This window comes from Rhopilema esculentum, unplaced genomic scaffold (assembly GCF_057945365.1).
Source record: "Rhopilema esculentum isolate cy_ngs unplaced genomic scaffold, ASM5794536v1 HiC_scaffold_36, whole genome shotgun sequence".
Taxonomy (NCBI): domain Eukaryota; kingdom Metazoa; phylum Cnidaria; class Scyphozoa; order Rhizostomeae; family Rhizostomatidae; genus Rhopilema; species Rhopilema esculentum.
The window spans coordinates 802096-822396 of record NW_028300847.1 but is presented as its reverse complement, the minus strand read 5'-3'; the positions used below and the strand labels follow the sequence as shown (position 1 = coordinate 822396).

The following is a 20301-nucleotide window of genomic DNA, read 5'->3' as shown; positions in this document are numbered from 1 at the left end:
ATAAATCACATTAAAATCCTCAGACATTGGTGCTGCCAATACGCTGAAAGAATTTTAAAGACAGCCACAGCAAAAAGCTTCAGTTTTTCTGAAAGTGGTAAAAAAATGAGAACAAAGCTATTTCAGGAAAATAAAGTGCTGCCAGTGAAGGCAAATAAGTCGATGATTTAATCCTGTCATTAATAAACTTGCTAGCCTTGCAGGTGAACTAATTTTAAAGCTAAAGAGTACTTCTTTCCCTTGTGATGGAAAAGAAAAGTTGAAGGAAGAGAACAAAACCATATGCTGCCAATTCAGAGCAAGAGAAGAAACAGAGGCTTCTAAAAAGTGCATGTGATTCTTTGCACATTATATGCCTTGCAGAAAATACCGGAATTTCTGACGACCGCCAAATCGTTCGCTTGATTCTTGATTAGTATAAAAACCATTCTAGTGTCCTAGCTATTATTCAAAGCCCAGAGCAAGTCCTGGCTACTTTCACTTTTCAAGAGATAGGCAGTCATGAAATTGCAAAACTATTAAAACCCTTGGATGGCATGAAATCTACTGGTGAAGATCAAATTCCCCCGAAGCTTGTATCCTTAACTGCGAATGAACTTACGAACACTTTAACTACGGCAATAAACTGTAGCATTCGAAATTTCCGTTTCCCAAACGATGCAAAAAAGCGGCAGTTTGCCCACTAGATAAAGGGGAATCAAATCGTACATTAGAAAGAAATTTCCGCCCATTTAGTGTTCTCAATACCTTTTCAAAGATATATAAAAAAATTTAAAAAAATAAATTGGCTCAACATTTAGATTTCCCGCTTTCAGTCTTCATTGCTGCGTATCGACAAACGTATGCAACCCAACATGTTTTGATACGTTTGATAGAAGACTGGAAGACTAGCAGGGGCGTAACTTGGCCAGTAGATTTGGGGGGTGAAAAGGGTTTCTGCCTTGCAAAACTGAGTGATGCCCTGCAGACCTCGTAGCAAAGGTTTGTCTATACTCTACAGGTTACTAGTGAAAGCTTCACCAGTGTACACTGGTCTTTACCAAGGACAAACTTCTAAGCAATAAAAACAAACTTGAAACTTCATTGCCTATGAAATATCTATTTCTTTACGTGAGCGTAAATTATATGTCAAATTTGATTTTCTTTGATAATAAAGCTTCTATCTCGTGGCATATGATTTTTTGGTGCAGTATATGAGCGAAGCAACGAAATTGAGCCCGGGGGGACTAAGAATCATGTTGTGTGATATAGGAGGACCCACCATGGCTGGGTCGGACGTGAAGAAAAATTTTGAAATTATACCTTGTAATAGGGCTAAAAAGCATCTTTCCGACTAAATTTTAGTAAAATACTATTGTGCTAAAAAACTGATTATTGTTCATTGGGAAAAATAGGGAGGGGCATGTCATGCTAAAACTCTAGTGATAGACGTTGGGGAAGAAAAGAAACGTCAACCTTTCGTTTCAGACTGTACATAGTTGTGAATGACAGAGGAAGATGTTGTTTTGATTGGGGTAATTTTATTTCCTGAACAGAAATGTGCAGTTTCTTGTCTTGAGAAGGCCATGTTTACACATCCATAATTAAAACATTGCAATGATACAGAAAATGATTTACTGAATTAATGCAAATAAAAGAAAAATAATAAAAATATACGTGAAAAAGTTAGTAATTAGATCAAACAAAATCGGCATCTTAATAGTTTATTCTCTTTTTATTTCATGCACTGTTAAAAAGTAATAGAAAAAATGATAGAAAATTCTTATCTTGAACAAAGTGGGGGCCCTCATCCCCTATTCCCCCCAGTGACGCCGTGCCTGTTATGAAAATAATTTACAACTTAAATTAACTTGTATGGACTCAACCTTGCCCTCATAAACATATGCATTAATCATTGCATCCATTGGCTGTGACTTTCGGTAAGACATGCTTTCGCTTTGCAAATAACGGAGCTTTTCCTCACATACCTGTTCCGTTCTCTAACATGTAATGTCAGGAAGGTAGGTTCATAACAAATATGATATTTACATTTCAAAATTCCTAAACAGCCCTTTACGAACTTCAGAGGTGACATTTCTGCGTGGCAACAAAGCTCTTCTTGGCGCCCTGCGAAATCGACTATTTTTTAGATTAGGAGGGGTGTCACACCCCCCCCCCCCCCACACTCCCCGCGGTATTTTTGCCCCTGAAGACTAGCCTTGACAATGGCTATTTCGTTGGTGCAGTCTTAATGGATCTTTCGAAAGCTTTCGATTGTATCCCATATGATTTGCTTATCGCCAAACTACATTCGTATGGGTTTAATGAAGATGCTCTAGTTCTAATTTATTCCTATCTCAAAAGACGAAATCAGTGTGTTCGGATAAACGATTCATACAGCTCTGATTTGCGTTTTCATGTAGAAGACATATAGGAAATAGTTTTGGGGGGGGGGCTTAATCTATGAAAATGCATTTGCAAAAATAATAAAGTGCTACGTGGCCAAGAGAATTTTCAAGTGGGAAGGTGTATTGCACCCTACCCTGGGTACCAGACTCACTATATATAAAATAAAATAGAGAGTCTGGAGTCTGAATGAGTCTGGTACCCAGGGTAATTGCACGGTAATATATAGTGAGTCTGGTACCCAGGGTAATTGCACCCCAAATCGTGGCCCATCGGTAAGAATCTTGTGATTTCATAACACATATTCACAAAGTCGCACAATGATCACACCGATTTAACAAATTCACTATTCGATCAGATTCGTGCTGATGCAGGAGAGCAATAGGTTTTTTTCCCTTTATCCATTTGTCGGCACTGTTAATATCCTTGCACACCTTTCTTTTTATATGTACAAACTCAAATGAAATGAATAGAGCAGTGGCATCTCCATGGGCAGTGGCATCTCCATGCGCAGTGACATCTCCATGCGCGATAATCGAGGGGTGCGCAGACATCCATTGAGCCTCGTTTCTATGAAAAAGGCAGATTCCAGAAAAGTCATCAACCTACTTATGGTCAAAATTCCTCCGATTTTTCAAACAATCCCCTGTGACAGGGCGTGGCTAGGGAGTGGCGGTGATTAATGCAGATGATAAAACTTTGCTAAAATAACAATCACATTACAGCCCAAGAATAATATTTCTTTTTAATTGTAGACTGATAAATTCGATGGAAAAATGATATAGTATTAATTGAAAAAAAAAACACCATGGAACACGAGCAATATGCTTTTTTCATATGTATTCACTTGCCGTAAAAGGGCGTGGACCTAAAATTTTGTGTCTTTTCCTGCCACCAATCAACTCTGCGACAGATTCAACGTGTGTTTTAAAAGTGCAACGAAGAAAAAAGTGCAAAATAAGTTGTCTGAATTGTTTTTTAAAATTATATTTTAGCAAAACCTTCCTCCAAATTTATATTGTTTCTCAAACCTTCCTCCGGTCAATGACCGTGCAACCGTAATGTTTTCTGGACTCTGGAAAAAAACAGTAAGCCTTGTGGAACACTTGTATAGACCAAGAAAGCTATCATTTCGTACCCTCCATTTCGAAGGTCATCTGTTAACCAAACTTGCTCTCTGCGCGCTCTTCTACAAATTGGGAGTTTGTTCATGATATTCAAAATGACTTATTATGGTGTCAAAGGCTGTAAGAAAATCGATACCAAGGGTTCCTGTCAAAATTTAACCGGTTCGCTGCCTTCTAATATAGTCAGTTTAGCTGCCTTTTTCCGTCAAATGTCAAAGTTATAATTGACTTTTAAGCTCACAGTCTTCCGTAAATCGGAGCACGTGAAATGACTTAAGCAATTCTATAACTTTAAGAGCATTCTATTTTCTTGATACAAAAGCCAACGGTCAGGAGTGTGTGTATGGCGTACTCTTTTTCATAAGAACACGCTTTATAAAACAACGAGACTATAAGTTATTTATGTAAATCTTATATCTAATCTTGAAGAAAACATTTGAAACCATGCACTAATGGACACAAAAATACACTATTTCAAATATATGCTAATAGCCACAATGTATTTTGAGAAAGATTCAAGACAATTCTAGCAGCTTTGTTCTGTAATTTTTGTTCGGGTTTCTGAAGTGACGTTACCCGACAGCATTCCGGAGCTGAGCGACAGTGATCGTGATGGGGTTCTGAAGTAGTATGAGATAATTCTTTTTAATCACCTTAGAAATAATGTCTCGCATATTAATAGAGTCAAATTGCTCTAAAGATCTTCTACTGTGTACATTCAACATAGTTTTCCCATTCTAGATTATCATTAATCGTAAGGCAAAGATAATTACTTCGGAAAGTTGATATCATTTCCATTTATTTGAAAATGAGGGATAGGTGCGACTGGTGTGTCAATTTTTCTCAGCTTTTGCGACGATCATCTATCTAGTCATGACATATGCTTGACAATGCTGAAAAGCTTGTCATCCATAAGGCAGGCAAGTTCTGCATTGACAACAGCACCTTTTTCTTTGTCAGATAGTGAGAATAGGATTGCTCCATTATCAGAATATATTGTCGTTTTTGCCCTTTTAAATCCATTGATGTAAATAATAGAAAAAAGCGGCCCGAGATGTAGTCCTTGGAGTACCCCTATTTCGATCTCAGCTATATCGGAGGTGTCAGAGCTGCATGTAACTAATTAAGCGCCAACAGAACGAGGCTAAGAAAATGATATTCATTCCCTTTGATCCCGTAATTATGCTGACCGTGCAATGATGGCTGACTGTGTCAAGAGAGCACAGTTTTTAGATCAATGAAAGTAATGGCAATATATGTCCCAATTTTGAGTACTTACGAACCAATATTGTTTGTACATTTCCTTGAAAAAGTACCTATTTGATTCAACATATTCGTAGAGAAGGTTATGAATAAGCTTGATTATAATTTCGAATAACCTTGAAACAAAAATAATGTGAATGTGCCTGGCAGAAAAATTTTTATGATCCTGCCCTGTGATAAAACTCTGAAAAATGTGTCTTGGAAAAAAATTCTGAAAAAAATCTGTCCTTAAAAAGATACAAGAAACCAACGGTTCGCCTAAAATTACCGTTATTTAGAATACAATATGTTAATTCATATGGAAAGTTAGCCCCTTCTTGGCGTAAAACTCAATTGAATGGACAACAATGGAGCCAACAGTTCACTTGACATCCACAGCAAAATGTATGCAGAGCAAAAATTCCATAAAAATCAGCTGAAATTGGAGATAAACTGTGTGTGGTTTATTAAAGAACTTTTTCTCGGGAATCAGAAAAGTTACTTCACTAAAAAGGTATTTTGCAAGAGCTTGGTTGTCTAAATTCCTCTAAAAATTAGTTTTGTTTAATCATCCAGAAATGCAACTTATTCAACGTTTGAATGAAACATATTTTCTTCCAGTACAAATACACGAAAGCAGTGGCGTAGCTTCACCTTCGAGATTATGGGCATGGAGGGTCATCAGTAGTGAAATTTACCAACGAAGAAATAGGTGACGAAAAATTGATGGGCTATTTTACCTATCCATAGATGGTTTTACCGACAATCTAAGGATTTCCTGGTCCACCTGAAGATTTAATGACTAGCTCATAAAATATTGGGGTATTTCAACCCCTACACCCTCTCTAGCTACGCCCCTGCACACAAGACAGTGACTTCAGTTCAGGACCAAGGCTTGTCACCAACTCAAATGTATTTATATCTTTATGAGAAGCAGCTCATAACCAAAAGTAGGCACAGTGTATCATTAGTTATGAAGCACTGCTACCTGAATATCGAAGGAGAGATAATTTTGAAATTTGCGGTTAGATTTTTCCAATCTTGCTCAACAGTTCTCACGTTGATCGCAGTTGTTTCCTGCCACTATACATTTGACATGCATCTTTCTCAGTAAAGCGCACACCCAGATTTTTTCAATTCACGTTTTTTTTACTTCTCGCTATTAAGAATTAATGTTAAGAGAATGGTCAAAATATTCAAGAAACTTTCTACCAGCCCAATGCTTTAGTTTCTTGAATGTCTCGCCGTACCAAATAAGTATCTGTGTGGGGAATCTCGTAAGGTCGTAGTTAAGGCCCTGTTACCTGATTCAAATTCCCAGTGACACTAAAGAAAACTCACTTTCGTTGGTTATGATGATTATTATGCTCACAGAATGACATTCTTACGTGAGGCAACCTCAAACCCTCTCTAACTTTTACTGATAGTTGCGCTCAATTTATACAATTTTCTAAATAGCCCTGGTCATGGAAACCAGGTCAAAACAAAACCAAACATTACGTAATTTTCTAAAGCTAAAATAGATCTAAGTACAAATCAAAACAAAGCAATCGATATTGCGTCAGACAAGCAATTTGTAGTGTTGGTTGCAAAACAAAGAAACCACGGTTGACGACAGCGTGCGTTAAGTCTAATACTGTCCCTGACGAAATATATCGTTTTAAGCGATTACCTAACTTTTAAGATTTACCACATCTGTGCGTATATGATGAAAAATGCAATGTCTCTTGATATTATCTATCCTCAAATATTTTTTGGAAAGTAGGTAGAGTAGTGCAACAATCCGTCTACTCAAACTAACAATGTCAACACACACGAAACAACCACAGAATAGCCAAAGTCACTATTTGTAAAACGCGAATATTCTTTGACTCAGCCAAACAGCAAATGCCATTTCTGCTGCATTCTTGCCTTTGTTGTCAAAAGAGGGATTCTGTTTTGTTGCCTTCATTTTTACCTTACCCGGGCACACCCCTGGGCGGCAAATTAATGAAGTAGATCACCTGAGCTTAAAACTACGGGCAGGACAGTGAATCGATACTTCTTCGTTTCCCATTAATGATGAAGGCAACACGTGCTACCTTTTTAACACCATACGAATCAAGAAAAATTAACAGGATTCCGTTAGCAAACTTCAAATTCACTGCCCTTTCCTCACCAAGTTTTTAAGATACTGTGCTGATTGCGCATATACAGAAGTATTATTAGATGGTGTTCTCCATGTGTTCAAAAGTCAAGAATTCTAAAAATAGATTAATTATGACGTCTCGCTTGGAAACTTTTATAGCCATTTCCTTACGGCCTCCAAGAATTTGTCTCCCACAAGCAGAACAGGGAATAATACGGTGGTGGGCCAGAATCTCAGGAAAAACTGACTTTTTTATTCCATGTTACCGACTGAATAAGTTTTAGATTACGCAATTAAGATTTGCAGGTGGGTAAGTTTATGAAAATCTGCGCTGCGATGGAGCACATCTATTATTAAATTTTTTGTAAGGAGTTCTTCGCAGTTTTGCACATCGGATCTTGGTCACCATGGACTGGTTCAACTGCCTTGTGATTTTGACAGTAAATGTAAGTAAATTTTATTTAGTGTGTAATTTACCGTTCCAGCTATTAGGGGAATCATAGACACCAAAGCAGCTGAAATCAAAGCCGTTGCCTGTCTGTGATTAAAACAGGCCTAATGTTAACAGGCCTAATGTCTTCTCAGCCATAGTCTCACATTGAAATTTAGCTTTGATTGATAAATTTCATGATCTTGTTCTATGCTAAGATTGTGCACTGTGAATGGATTATATTTCATTGAGTGATCTCTCTGTGCAGACAGGACCCAACACGTCCCGCACTTCAAAGATTAAGCTGCCATGTTTAAGGCAGACGTTAGAACAAGAAACACTCAGCTGTCTCACTGATAGATTTGAACAAAGGAAGCAGTTGCAAACTCAGTTGCCGATTGCATCCATAGAAAAGGCTATCTGTATTGTTTGACTGCAAAAAAATTTAAGTGCTTTGTTCGTACAGCGTTCGACAGCAGTCGCAAAAATTTAGTTTCCGCAATTTTTTCATAACTTATGGAATCCAGCGCATTGCAACACTGCCAAGGATCGGCTGCACCTGTTTATATGGGATCGTCAATAAGCCTTTTTGTCCCAGCTAGCGTACACTTTATATGACACCAACTAAAGCCTATGTATGCTTAAATACAAGTGGGATAATTTGTGTGGCGAAAATTTGCAACAAACGGCCAACTAGGTCTATGTGTCCAGGTTTCATCAGGACTGCCAGTTATAAATGCTACAAATCAATTTATTAAAATATGAAAAATGAGAATTACTAGTTTCACTTTTTGTCTGAAAGTCACAAATTTTAATGGTAGGTGCAAGGATGGCTCAGTGGCTAGTTGACTGCAGACCCAAGGATCCTGGGTTTGTGTCTCTGACATGACCAACTTTCCCTCAGACTGAGGAGAGTTGCCAGCTCTCTGTAATTCCAGGCATAGGAATCAGGAGGTGTGGTTTTAGTGTTCATCAGAACATCAATTGATGATTGACTGAAATTTACATTAAACAACTAATCTGCTGTTTCCAACCAGTGAATTTTTTGAACGTGCAATAGACACAGCGCCAGAGAGATACAAATTGTTTGTGCAGTGTATAACATGACTTCAGCTGACTGATTATAATATTTATGAAAGTGCATATTGTTATAAAAAACTGGCAAACTTAATTGAGTGATATACAAAGAGAAAGATGTGCTTGGTGGCTAACAGTGATGTGATGAACTAGGTTAAAAATGAAGTGTAATTAGCATAGAGAATAATGCATATAGAATTGGGTAGGTATGTAGAAAAATCAATGATAGATTGTACAAAAGTAACTCAGTGGCCTAAGCTGAATCACTACATGGTCACATCGAGTGGAGGGATGTTTATGATGCCTTTTTTCAAGAAATATGGTAGAATCTTATAATTTAGACTCAGTAATCTGGTATCTAATTAAAAATATGCTATTATTTTCCTTTGTGAGTTCCCTTTAAATTCAGCAAATGCTCACGCACATAAAGATTAATAAAAAATATTATCTAGTGACATTGGCCTTGACCATATTTGAATTTCTTTGTGTGAAATATTGTAATCAGATTTCATGAACTTATAATCAGCATCCTTATAAGGGATCTTCACTCAAGTAACCGCAGGAGGGGTTCTTGGTTTAATTTGTTATAGGGGTCTTGAAAGAATGATTCCCTTGGCTAGACTCCTTTCCAAGCAATTTGAAATAGGAGATATCACAAAAGTGTTGGTTTGAACTTGGAAATGTCCTATATCTTTTCTTTCATTTACTATTTTAATATCAACAAAAATGGGTTCTCAGGATAAAATTCCTACTTTCAAAGGCTGTTCCCTAGAACAGTAATTGTCAGATATGATCCCCTTGGCTAGGCCTTGGCTGGACCAAAATTACAAATTAAAGGTATCTTTTATACTAGTATTATAAAAAGTATACCCTTGCTCAAAGCACATCCCTAGGTACCTTTACTATCAAAGAACCATCCCTAGGCCTGGCAACTTGAGGAGAGCTATAGCTCTTGCTCCCCTCCAGGCTCCCTTCAAATGTTAAAGGGTAGATTGCTTTCCTTAACTATTAAAAAACAAGTAGCCCTCCTTTATTTCTATTTTCATATGTCTATGAATAGCTAACCTGGAACCATTCCCCAGATGTTAATAACACTGCATTAGATTGCATCAACCAAAATGTCATAGATTTAGGAATATGTTGTTAAAGGTTTTTTGAACTTTTGAGTAAATAAATTCGATAAAGATATTATTTCTTTCATTACAAATGATAACTAGAGCAGGATTTCCAGCAGACTACATCCAAATTAAGTAGACTATTGTAGACTAGACACTTTTTCTGTGTGTGCTGCCTTCGCTCAAAGTTACTGAAGAGAATTTGTCAGTCTTGGACGTTTGAGGCGATAGCTCGCGCTCACCTCCAGGCTCCTCTCGCCACCTAAGGTTGTTGATTGGGGGATAGAATAAAACAGCAGGTCCCTTCCAGCATAAGAAACAAAACTGTCTCTCAAAGAGAACAGCCTACTGGGTCTTGCAGATCCAAAATGACATGCAATGCCACTATCAAGCAGCACTTACTGAAGAACCCAGATTGCATGAAAAACTATAATGGCAACATTTTTCAGATTATTGGTAGACCCTGATTGTCATTCTATCTAGCAGTTTTGGAATCTATCTATTCTACATAAGCATGAAGATGCCGGTATTGTCTAGACAGAAGGAGTTTGTTTTTAGCTTGGCTGAGCACACGAGGGGAGCAATTCACAAACAGCCATGCCTGTTTTGTATTATTTATAATACTTTGGTTTAATTTATCAAAATGCTTCTAAGCCTAAAACCAGTGGTCAGTATTAGCACTGCAGTAAAGAGATGTCCTCTTGAGAAATAACAAAGATAATTCACCACAAATTTGAATTAAAGGCTTATTTAATCTTATTTGCCATTCCTGCTATGAAAGAACCACCCCTAGCAGTATTTTAGTCATGCAGGTTTTTAGAAATAGACAGGGTAGGCATCTTACTGTGGAAAACTTATTTGGTTGCTTAAAAATCGATTGAATGAGATCAGTACTTTTTATTACATATTGGTAAAATCTGACTCGAATGTGTGAAAAATATTTTTTCACAGTAGGAAATCTATTTTTGCAAGTCTGTGTGGTTGCTTTTTCTTTGTATTAATTAAGATTGGTGTAGTGCAGAGAGAAGATTGAAAACCTATGAAGAACCTTCAGTTACCATCTTGTTGAATCTTTAACTAAACAAAGATTTACCTTTCTGCAACATATCTTAGGTAAATACTTGTTTTTGTTCAATAATAATCAATTAATGAAGAAAATACACAAAAAGAAACAAAGTTTCAAGTAGTGACAAAGCAAAGTTAATAGAAATGAGTAAAACAAAAAAAACAAATAATACTTTAGCTTACACACACCATAAAATGATGATGAACTACAATGAATGATGATACAATGAATGGCAGATAAAAAATAGGGTACTGCAAAGTGTGAGCAAAAATCAAAGTAACATTGCACTCTGATAACACCAGACAGAGTAGTTCACCAGACAGACAGAACCTGTTTAAAACAAGAGTTATATTACCAGCGAAAGTATGATTAGACACATTAATGAACAACTTTCCAAATGCTTAGCTATTTTATTGTCAATAAATGCAGACACTTCAGTAGCAAGTATCATTTGAATACTCCTTTTCATGTTCAAATCTGTTTTGTTTTTAGATTTTGATCTCTGGAATACAAACAGAAAATTGCCCAGAGAGCACAAAAAATATCACAATGTGTCATAATGGCACATACTTTAATCATAACAAACAGTTATGCCAGACATGCAGATTGTGTAGAGTGGGTGAAGGAGTGAGGTGCCCATGCAACGGTGATACAAACACAGTCTGTGAAAGATGCTCAAAGGTGAGTTAAAGAGGTTGCCATATGATGTTATTTCCTGTACACACATTTTTACAGAAACATAGCCAAGATGGCTTATTTAGGGGAAGGGCAACCTGAGCAGGCCTAGCTTAAGAGTGTCTGGTAACTTCTCTGCCAATAAACATCTGTGAGAATGCCATTTTGGACGGATCACCCCTCCATCCCCACATGATAATGGACTTTTATTCTTAAACACTTGAAAAATATGACTTCATCTTGTCAAAGCAATAGGCTTGCCCCCAATATTTGACCAAGTGTCAAAAGGCTCAAACTCTCCCAATTTTGGAGGGAATCTCTCTTTTTAGGAGTTCAGCTCCTGTTCTCCCAATTTCAAATCTAACCACTCATTTTCAGGAATTTTTTTATATATCTGTTCTAAAATTCAATTACGAAAAACATATTGTGCAAGTAAAGAATGACCATCTGTGAGGTTTGTCAGCTTATCTGGGATGCAAAAAATTAGCAGCCCTTTTTCAATGAGGAATGATACATTTTGTTTGTCAATCAGATGATTATTTAAAATTTTGGCCTTTCAACCAATCAGAATTTATTTTTCATAAGTTTTGTTTGTTTGCTCTAGCTATGGGGATTTTGATATATGATCAGAAATATCCTGATTTTCAATCTTCTTAGGTTGGAACTTCCGAGTGTCTGCCACTGCATAGACTATTATAAATTATACATATTCTTTAGTTTAAGTCCAAAATTCATTGAATTTGTTAAATAACCTTCAATATTTGGTGGTGTATCAATGTGTAACAAAACATTTGATGCATTATGCATTGCCAAGGAGAAACGTAAATGGCTACTCTGCAAAGATAGCATATTGGTGTTTTAATTGGTGTTTTAGCTCTGTTGAATAAATGGTTTTCTCAATAAAATGAATTCTTCTTAAATTAAAATATTTAAATTCAAGTAATTGTTTCAAATTTCTGAATCAGTATGTTCTTTATGTCCGAGGAAGTTATACTGTAGCAAAAAGATAACATCAAAGATAACGTTGTCAAAGCTACAGTGCCTTCAAAATAACTCAAAACACCCATTATTTTGTGCTGTGTTTTCCTATTTTTCCTGAATAATTCTACTTTCAGCTCAAAACATTTGACAGTCACATGACTTCCAAAACTTTTGGCAGTGATTGTTCTTTTGATTTATTGATTCATTGTCTGTTTTATTGATTCTTTTCCCAGGGGACATTTTCAAGACTTGATAGTAATCGCCACTGCACTCCATGCACCAAATGCAGAGTAAATGAAATTCGGAAATCAGTGTGTAACAAAACACATGATGCAGTATGCCTTGCAAAGGAGAGAGGTAAATGGCTTTTTTGGAAATATAGAATAAGCCAACATAGGTTTCACATCAGCATAGGCTTAGAGATCAAAATTGTCAATTCTCCATACTATATTGACCAATCAGAGTTTAAAATATGACAACAAAGTGCCTTGCAGCTAGATTTATGAACTAGGTGTCGGTTTACTCAGTAAAATGAAGCAAATCAAATTAAGTACTACATATTATGCAAAAGGCATCTTGCTAGGGGTTGCCCTCTCCTCGTTTAGTTAAAACTATTTTTTGATATAATGCAGAAAACGATGCACGGAAACTTTATTTTTTGCTTCCTTCGGTGTTTGTGACGTCACAATTATGCGGAAGACTCGGGCAAACTTACATGTGCTCGGAAAATGTTCGGTGGCAAACTTTGACGCTCAATAATTGAAAACTGTGTCGACTATTAAAAAAATGATAACGTCTCAGGTTAAGTTAATTTTGCGTGTCAGTTCACCTTTAACTAATACCCTGTGTAAAATACTGGCTTGTTTTTCTACTCTATATTTGTTCTGTAATGTTTTTTATTTTTAAACTTCCTTTTACATTCTTTATACTTTTTAAACGTGGATGTATGTATACAGTTGAATTTAAAAAAACTGAACTGAAATGAACCATGTAAAGTTTTTTCCTTGGCTTGAAATTTGCGGTTCCTAGCCCTTCTGTTAATTAGGGGTGGAGGAAGTACAGAAATCTAACAGTTTAGAAACACTGAAAACTGTTAAATCCACATAATTAGCCAATATGCACGCAACTCTACAAATTTATGATAAGATCTTTACATGCGGTCGGCATGGCGGTTGTTATAAAGTTCCATTTTTGTGTGGCTTACCTATAGTTAATAAGCTGTTGAGTGACCACACGAAAACGAGAAGCAATAATGACCTCTTGATGATCCATTATTATTTGTCGTGTAGACATAAATGGGTTGCAGTCTCGTAGCCTTCAGATAAGCTTTTTCTGTGTATTTTAAAAGAAATTTGTTACAATTTTTGCAGTAAAAAAGGTGCGAAAGGACCATTCAACATATATATGGATTATAGTGGCACTTGGTATTTGTTTTGTTCTTGTGATGGTGTTATTGATTTGGGCGTTCTATCGGACGAGAGGAAGTCTATGCCAGCAAGCACCACCTCAACCGTACCGTGATTACGTTTCTCAACAGTACCATGATACAGATGCTTCTCAGGCATCAGACGCTGCTCTCTGTGATGGTAAAATTATCGATATTTTACTCTTCTTTTTTGTTATTTTTTCATATTCTTAGTACCCTATACAATAATTTCACTAGATTAGAGTTATATGTCGATTAAAAGAACTGAAATATTGCAATATTTTGCCCAGGGTCCTCGTTTTCAAGTCTCGATGGAGATACTCGATGGAGAAGAGATCGTTTTAAAATCGAAAGTGAGTACAGAAAGCTAATATATGAAAGCTAATACTGGCTGAATCTTTTTAAAGTGACTTTCACATTTCACCTGTTAACCAGTGACCTTTGTCTTAAAATGCATGTGAAAATTTGGATGTGTTTCTGTTTCGATGTGTTTCAGTCAGTTTTCTCTTGAGAACTGTACTATTTATTAGCTATAAAATGAGATATCGTTATTTCAGAAGTATCTACATCTATTAAATTTTTGCATGCTAGGGTCATCTTATTCCAGTCTGGAAGAAAAATGGAAGAAATCAAAAGAAGATAGAGACTCTATACAAAGTGAGTTTTGGCATTGGTATTTGGTCATTTTAGGTATTTATTTATTTGCATTCCTGTATTACCTCTGTTAAGCAGTGGTTTTCCTGAAGTTCATTTCAACTATTTTTATACAATGATCAATGCTAAACACTGGGATTGCCCTCGCCTTGACTACCTATACCTCGTCCAATAACCCATCTTTGAATCACTGAAAATAATACATGCAGCTCTCCTTTCAGGTAGTCTACTGAGTTCAGACAATTACAGTGGATCTTCGTACAGAGTTCTGAAAAGTATGTTCTTTGTTTCATTTGTTCACGAGAGCTATTCTCTGCTTGATTAACTCTACAGTGATTTATGAATCAAATAACTGATTGGCTTATACCGCCCGCTTGTAATATTGGTCAAATAACGAACATGATTTATTGGGGATTTCAATATATCATTTTCTGCTTTACAGACCCTGATGTTCTGGTCAATTCACTGCCAGCGTCTGTATACCAAGACCTGGGGAAACTTTTAAACCCTTCTCAGCAGTACAAGGATTGGCAAACCCTTGCTGGGAAAATGGGATACACTCAAACTGACATAGAGAACTGGAAGCTTAGATCCACCAACGACTTTACGGAGACAGTGCTAATGGATTGGTGCACGCGTAAACCAAACGCAACAGTAAGAGACCTTTATAAAATTATTGTTGAGATACCAAGAGAAGATGCGGCTAGTGTTCTATATAACATCGATAAGTCGACATCGATACGCAGTGAAGTCACTGTATAGAAGTGCACCAACAAATTCGCGTCCGATGGCCAACTCATTTTTCTATGGACAGAGATAACACATTATAGCAAGATAACTCTTAAGAATTTGCCATGCGACGCTTGACTGGTTTTTCAAAGGTTCAGCGTGTCAAGCGTTTTTACATATAGAGTTAGATACCAATTTGTCGAGAGTATAGTCTATGATACTTGTACATAGTAAAAACTTATGGATTTTGGGAAATTTCTTTGAGCAGTAGAAATGCACCGTGGCATAAAGCCCTTTAAATCTATTTACACGTGCGTCACTGTTTCTGAATTTGCCAATAATGATTTATTAGTTTTAAGTATCAATCTAAATTATTTTTGTATATTTTTGTTTTTTGTTAAGTATATATTTTGTAGCTTTAGATGCATGAACGATTTCTCTTGAGCTCTTATTTTGCATACCGGTTCAAAATGAAGTGGAAAGCATGTAGTTTTCTAATAATGCGAGACTAGTACTAGTGACATTCAAAACATATTAAAAGAGTAAAGAATTTGTTTACCATTACAGCCTTGCTTATTTCCACAGCTGAAATGGCTGCCATTCTAATTGATAATACAAAGACATCGGTAATGATACGATTATTGCTATCTCTTGAAAAATGTTTCACACCATTTAGACTTTAGCATGAGCTCCCAATTTTTTCACGTAATCGTTTTGTGATTTGATTTCTGAAAACTGACAAGTCCTTTTTTCCCTGTTAGAGCCCCGTTCGTGTCTTCCAACATCATTTAAAAGCGTTAACCAATCACTACAAATTTGATGCATTAATTCAGTATTTCACATCTTAATTATGGTTTTTGTCAAAGAAAATTTTGTTTATTATGTAGAACATATATTATGTTTCCAAAATGTCGACCACGCGTTATTAAATATCAGTTTCCGTGATTAATATATTAAAAACTTTTTCAGTTTGTTTTATTATTGTACTACAAATGTATTTTGTCATCGACGACAAATTCTATTTTTCTCTTTTATTTGCTACAAGAAAAAATTCAGTTTGATTTGAGTTTATTGACTTGAGTTGTATTAGTACGCATTGATAATTTCCTGTGTATTGTAAGGATATTTGTAACGCACCGTCCCAATGTCCGAAAAACGGCTAACTAGAATAACTAACTGCCCGCCCCCGCTTTTACTTTTAAGGTAGATTTCAAATTTGTACACATTTGGAACCCAAGAGAAAGCCAAGTGGCGGTTAAAACCATGCGAAGTAACTCTTATTTCGATATAATACGGAGATTATAAGGAGTTTTTTCTAGGATTAGCTTCCAAATAGCGGTGGTTGAGACGCATATCGATTGGGAAATGTCAGTCACTTTGATAATTATAGGAGATTTATGTAGTTTTATCTCACTTGTGGTGCCCATGTTAGCCATTGGCTGTACCCCCAATCTGGAGGAACCCATTTCCAAAATAAACATGATTTATAGGTACCTCTAGTTGCTTGAATTGAATCAGTAAGTAACGAAATGAAAATCTCCGTTGTTATTTATTAACTGGTTTTCATCTATTTTGTTGTAGTTGCTTGTGATTTATTCATGTCATTCATTCCAAGTTTTTTCTGGTCAAATCTAAGTGAGTGTGGTCCGCAATGTTCGAGGTCACAGCCACCTTCTCTTTGTCAAATCGGCATGAAACATCAAACCTATTTCTGGCTAATTCCTCGAAACAGGCTGTTGATCTATGGGCTTTCCTATCTGGAACCATCGCCATCGCCTTTTCATTGCCAAGCCTTGTATTTATTGCACGCTGTTCGGCATAAGCGACACGAGCAAGAAAACATCGGTGTGCTGGACTAATGTATTTTCAAAGGTCTTGCTATAATATTTAGTTTATTGTCCGCTTAGATGTTAATTTCATGGACTTATTCGTTCTAGAGAACATAAAATCACCACCCTACTGTAGCACCCCAGCCCAGTTCGCTTTTGTTGATCGGCTGCAGCACAAATATATTACATCTCGTCAGTTCAAGAATTTCAACCCAGAGGCTTTCCTCTCAGATCTCTCTGAGGTTGATTGGGAAGCATTCATAGCAGATGCTCAAGACATTGATGATGCAGTACGCAAGTGGACCAAAATATTTTCGCTTATTCTAGAAAAGCATGCGCCTACATTAAGAAGACGCGTGTCTGATCGATATACGCCTTGGCTGAATGCTGATTATTTCAAATTGGCTAAAACGAGAGATAAGTTAAAAACTCGAACTGTAAAAAGCAACTCAAAATTGTTGATGGAGTCCGACAGGCAAATTCGTAACAGGTTAAATAACATGAATACTCAACTCAAACGCGAGTATTTCTCTGAAAAAATCACGCAGTTTCAAGGTGACCTCAAGAAAACTTGGAAAACCATCAACCAAGTCATTAACAAAAAGTCGAACACTACAGTTGTACCTAACCTTACTGTAGACGGGCAAACAATTAGGGGTAACAAAGCGATTGCATCTTCAATGAATGAGTACTTCTGCAGCATTGGGAATAAACTTAGTGAGGAAATTCCAAAGAAAGCCAATCCACTCTTGTCTGGTGAATACCCGTTTGAAACTCCTCCATTGAGTTTTTCTTTTTCGGCCATCTTGACAGATAAATTATCATCAACCTTGAATAAGATGAAGACATCGCATGGTTCCGGTCACGATGGCATTGCGAGCTTTTATTTGAAGATTGCTTTGCCAGTTGTTGGTGGGTCCTTGTGTGATCTCTTCAATAAATCATCGTTTGCAGGAAAATTTCCGAAGGAATGGAAAATAGCGCGTATTGCACCCATCTTCAAGAGTGGCGCAAAGGATGATAGGTCGAGCTATAGACCAATATCAGTTCTTCCTTTCATATCTGGGCTATTTGAGAAATTAATTTTCAATCAGTTTTATGAATACCTGGATGCAAATAAATCACTATATGAGCATCAGTCTGGTTTTCGACTCTTACTCTCGGTAGCCACAGCCCTTCTGGCTAGCACCAATGATTGGTACCTGAATATAGATAAAGGAAAATACGCTGGTCTAATCTTTATTGACTTGAGGAAGGCTTTGGACACGATTGATCATAAAATTCTTACTGAAAAAAACTGAAAATGTACGGAGTGACCTGCCTGGAACATGACTGGTTCATATCATACTTGGATAACCGTAAACAATTCTGCAGGGTAGATGGCACCTCCTCTGATGTCAGGGGACTAGGTTGTGGAGTTCCTCAAGGCTCTTGTCTTGGTCCACTCTTGTTCCTGATGTACATCAATGATTTGCCTTTTTTCTTGCAGAAATCTCATGTCAGCATGTATGCTGATGACACGGCCATTTCCCTCTCTTCAAAGAGTATTGATGACCTGCAAAATGACCTAAACTTAGATCTTTTGAAGCTACAGGATTGGTTGCATGCAAACAAACTTTCCTTGAACGTTGTGAAAACGCAATCAATTGTTAGAGGCTCTGGTCCAAACATCCGTAAGATCGAAAGCCAGCCTGATGCTCCACCATCTTTTTCATTAGGTGATCAGGACATTGAAATGATTACCAACACAAGATACTTAGGTGTTCAGATAGACAGTAAACTCAAATGGGACAAGCATATCGATACTATCAAGACCAAGGATAATCGAGCCCTTGGACTTATTAAGTATTCTAAGAAATATCTTCTATCTGACATATTCAACAAAATGTATAGAGGAATTGTTGAGGCTTGAGAAAATTATTTGCAAAATGTTCGGATGATAGAGAACGGTTTCTGCGTTCATCAGAAACTGATCTTAAGATACCGCTGCTAAAAACGATAAAAGGCCAAAAGGTTTTTTCTTATCGCGGTCCAAAACTGTGGAACAGTCTAGAAAGAGCTACTAAATTGGCCCCCTCCCTGAAAACCTTCAAAGAACAGCTATAGTCGTGGACAACTTTTATTTCATCTTTACATTCTCTTTTTATAGCCTTAGTTTTATCTAATATTGTAAATTAGGTTAGGTTAGTAAATTTCTTTTGTTATTAGTAGTATTAGTGCTTATTTTAATCTTTAAACAGATCAGGTTGAAAAACATATATATGTATGAACCTTTAACCTGTATAAATATTATAAAATGAAATGAAAAGGAAATTAGAAATACTTTTTTGAATGCTTGAGCAACTCGGCTTTGTAGTATCATTAGCTATATTTCTGGTATGCACTTTTGATCCAACGTGATGATAGAAAAATGAAACGTTGGATCCTTTTTTTGATTTTACTTCTCTATTGGTTTTTTTACGGTTATCCTTGAACACTTTTACACCAAGAAAACTCCAAAGACATTTTGAAGACTTTATTACTCTAGTATTTTTTCGCAACGATACCAGGGTCAGCTTCTGTGTTCTTACCAGAGGGTGCAGAAAATGCTTCCTCGTCGCAGTGCAGTACAATCCTACCTAGAGTTCGGCGAGTAGTAAATACTCCATACCCACCCTTCAGGGCTTTAGATATCATGACATCACTTGGCGGAAAGTCTTTTTCGTAATAAAGCTCGATTTTTTATTGGACCTGGGCTGGTATGCTCAGAGGTGATACCGATATGGTCGCGATATCGACTAAGGAGCTGAAAGCTTGAACTGCTTCAAAGAAGAGGACAGTTAACGAAGAATTGGTTTCAATATTTGCTCGATATTGGTTCTATGTTAACAAATTGTGACTTAATATTGATAAGACGAGGGCGTTGTGGCTCCTAGAAGAGAGCTTGGGAAAAATATCCATAACGGGGTCCATTGTTTCCAGAAAAAAACATTTTTGCTACTGGTGCAAGCGGGGCAGTTGGGTAAGAATAGCATAAATAGTAATGACACAACAACAGAGTTGGCGCCACCAAATTAAATCAGGGAGGGGGGGTCTAAGAATCAAGTTTAGTGACACCATGGTTGGGTCCGACGCGAAAGAAATTGTTTTTAATTAAGCCTTCTAGAATGGCTAAAAAGGCATCTCCTAGACTAAAATTTAACAAATTACTATACCGCTCAGAATAGACAATTCGACGATTCTCAAAAAGCATTAGTTGATGATATTTAAGATAAATTTGTTATGACAGACGTTGGGGAAAGAAAGATGTCTTTTGACCTTTGGTTCAGAGTGCATATCGATGTGAATAACAAGAAGCTGTATTGATGTTGTATTGATTGAGAGAATTTTACTTCTTGTACAGAAACGTGCATCTTCTTTGTCTCGAGTATTTTAAGTAGGCCATGTTTACACAACAA

At 36.7% G+C, this 20301-nt stretch overlaps 2 protein-coding genes across 2 annotated transcripts; both read left to right on the top strand.

Annotated features, from left to right (window-relative positions):
- The first annotated feature begins 7197 nt into the window (after window positions 1–7197).
- Window positions 7198–16643, top strand: LOC135688259 (uncharacterized). Its single transcript, XM_065205036.2, has 8 exons — window positions 7198–7328; window positions 11063–11251; window positions 12460–12583; window positions 13597–13812; window positions 13943–14005; window positions 14244–14309; window positions 14528–14581; window positions 14749–16643. Exons 1-8 carry the CDS (start codon window positions 7290–7292, stop codon window positions 15066–15068), a joined length of 1071 nt encoding a protein of 356 aa, XP_065061108.1. The 5' UTR covers window positions 7198–7289; the 3' UTR covers window positions 15069–16643.
- A 310-nt stretch (window positions 16644–16953) lies between these two features.
- LOC148957192 (uncharacterized) lies at window positions 16954–18165 on the top strand. Its single transcript, XM_089115774.1, has one exon. The coding sequence runs from the start codon at window positions 16954–16956 to the stop codon at window positions 18163–18165; it is 1212 nt and encodes a 403-aa protein (XP_088971900.1).
- The last annotated feature ends 2136 nt before the right edge of the window (window positions 18166–20301 follow it).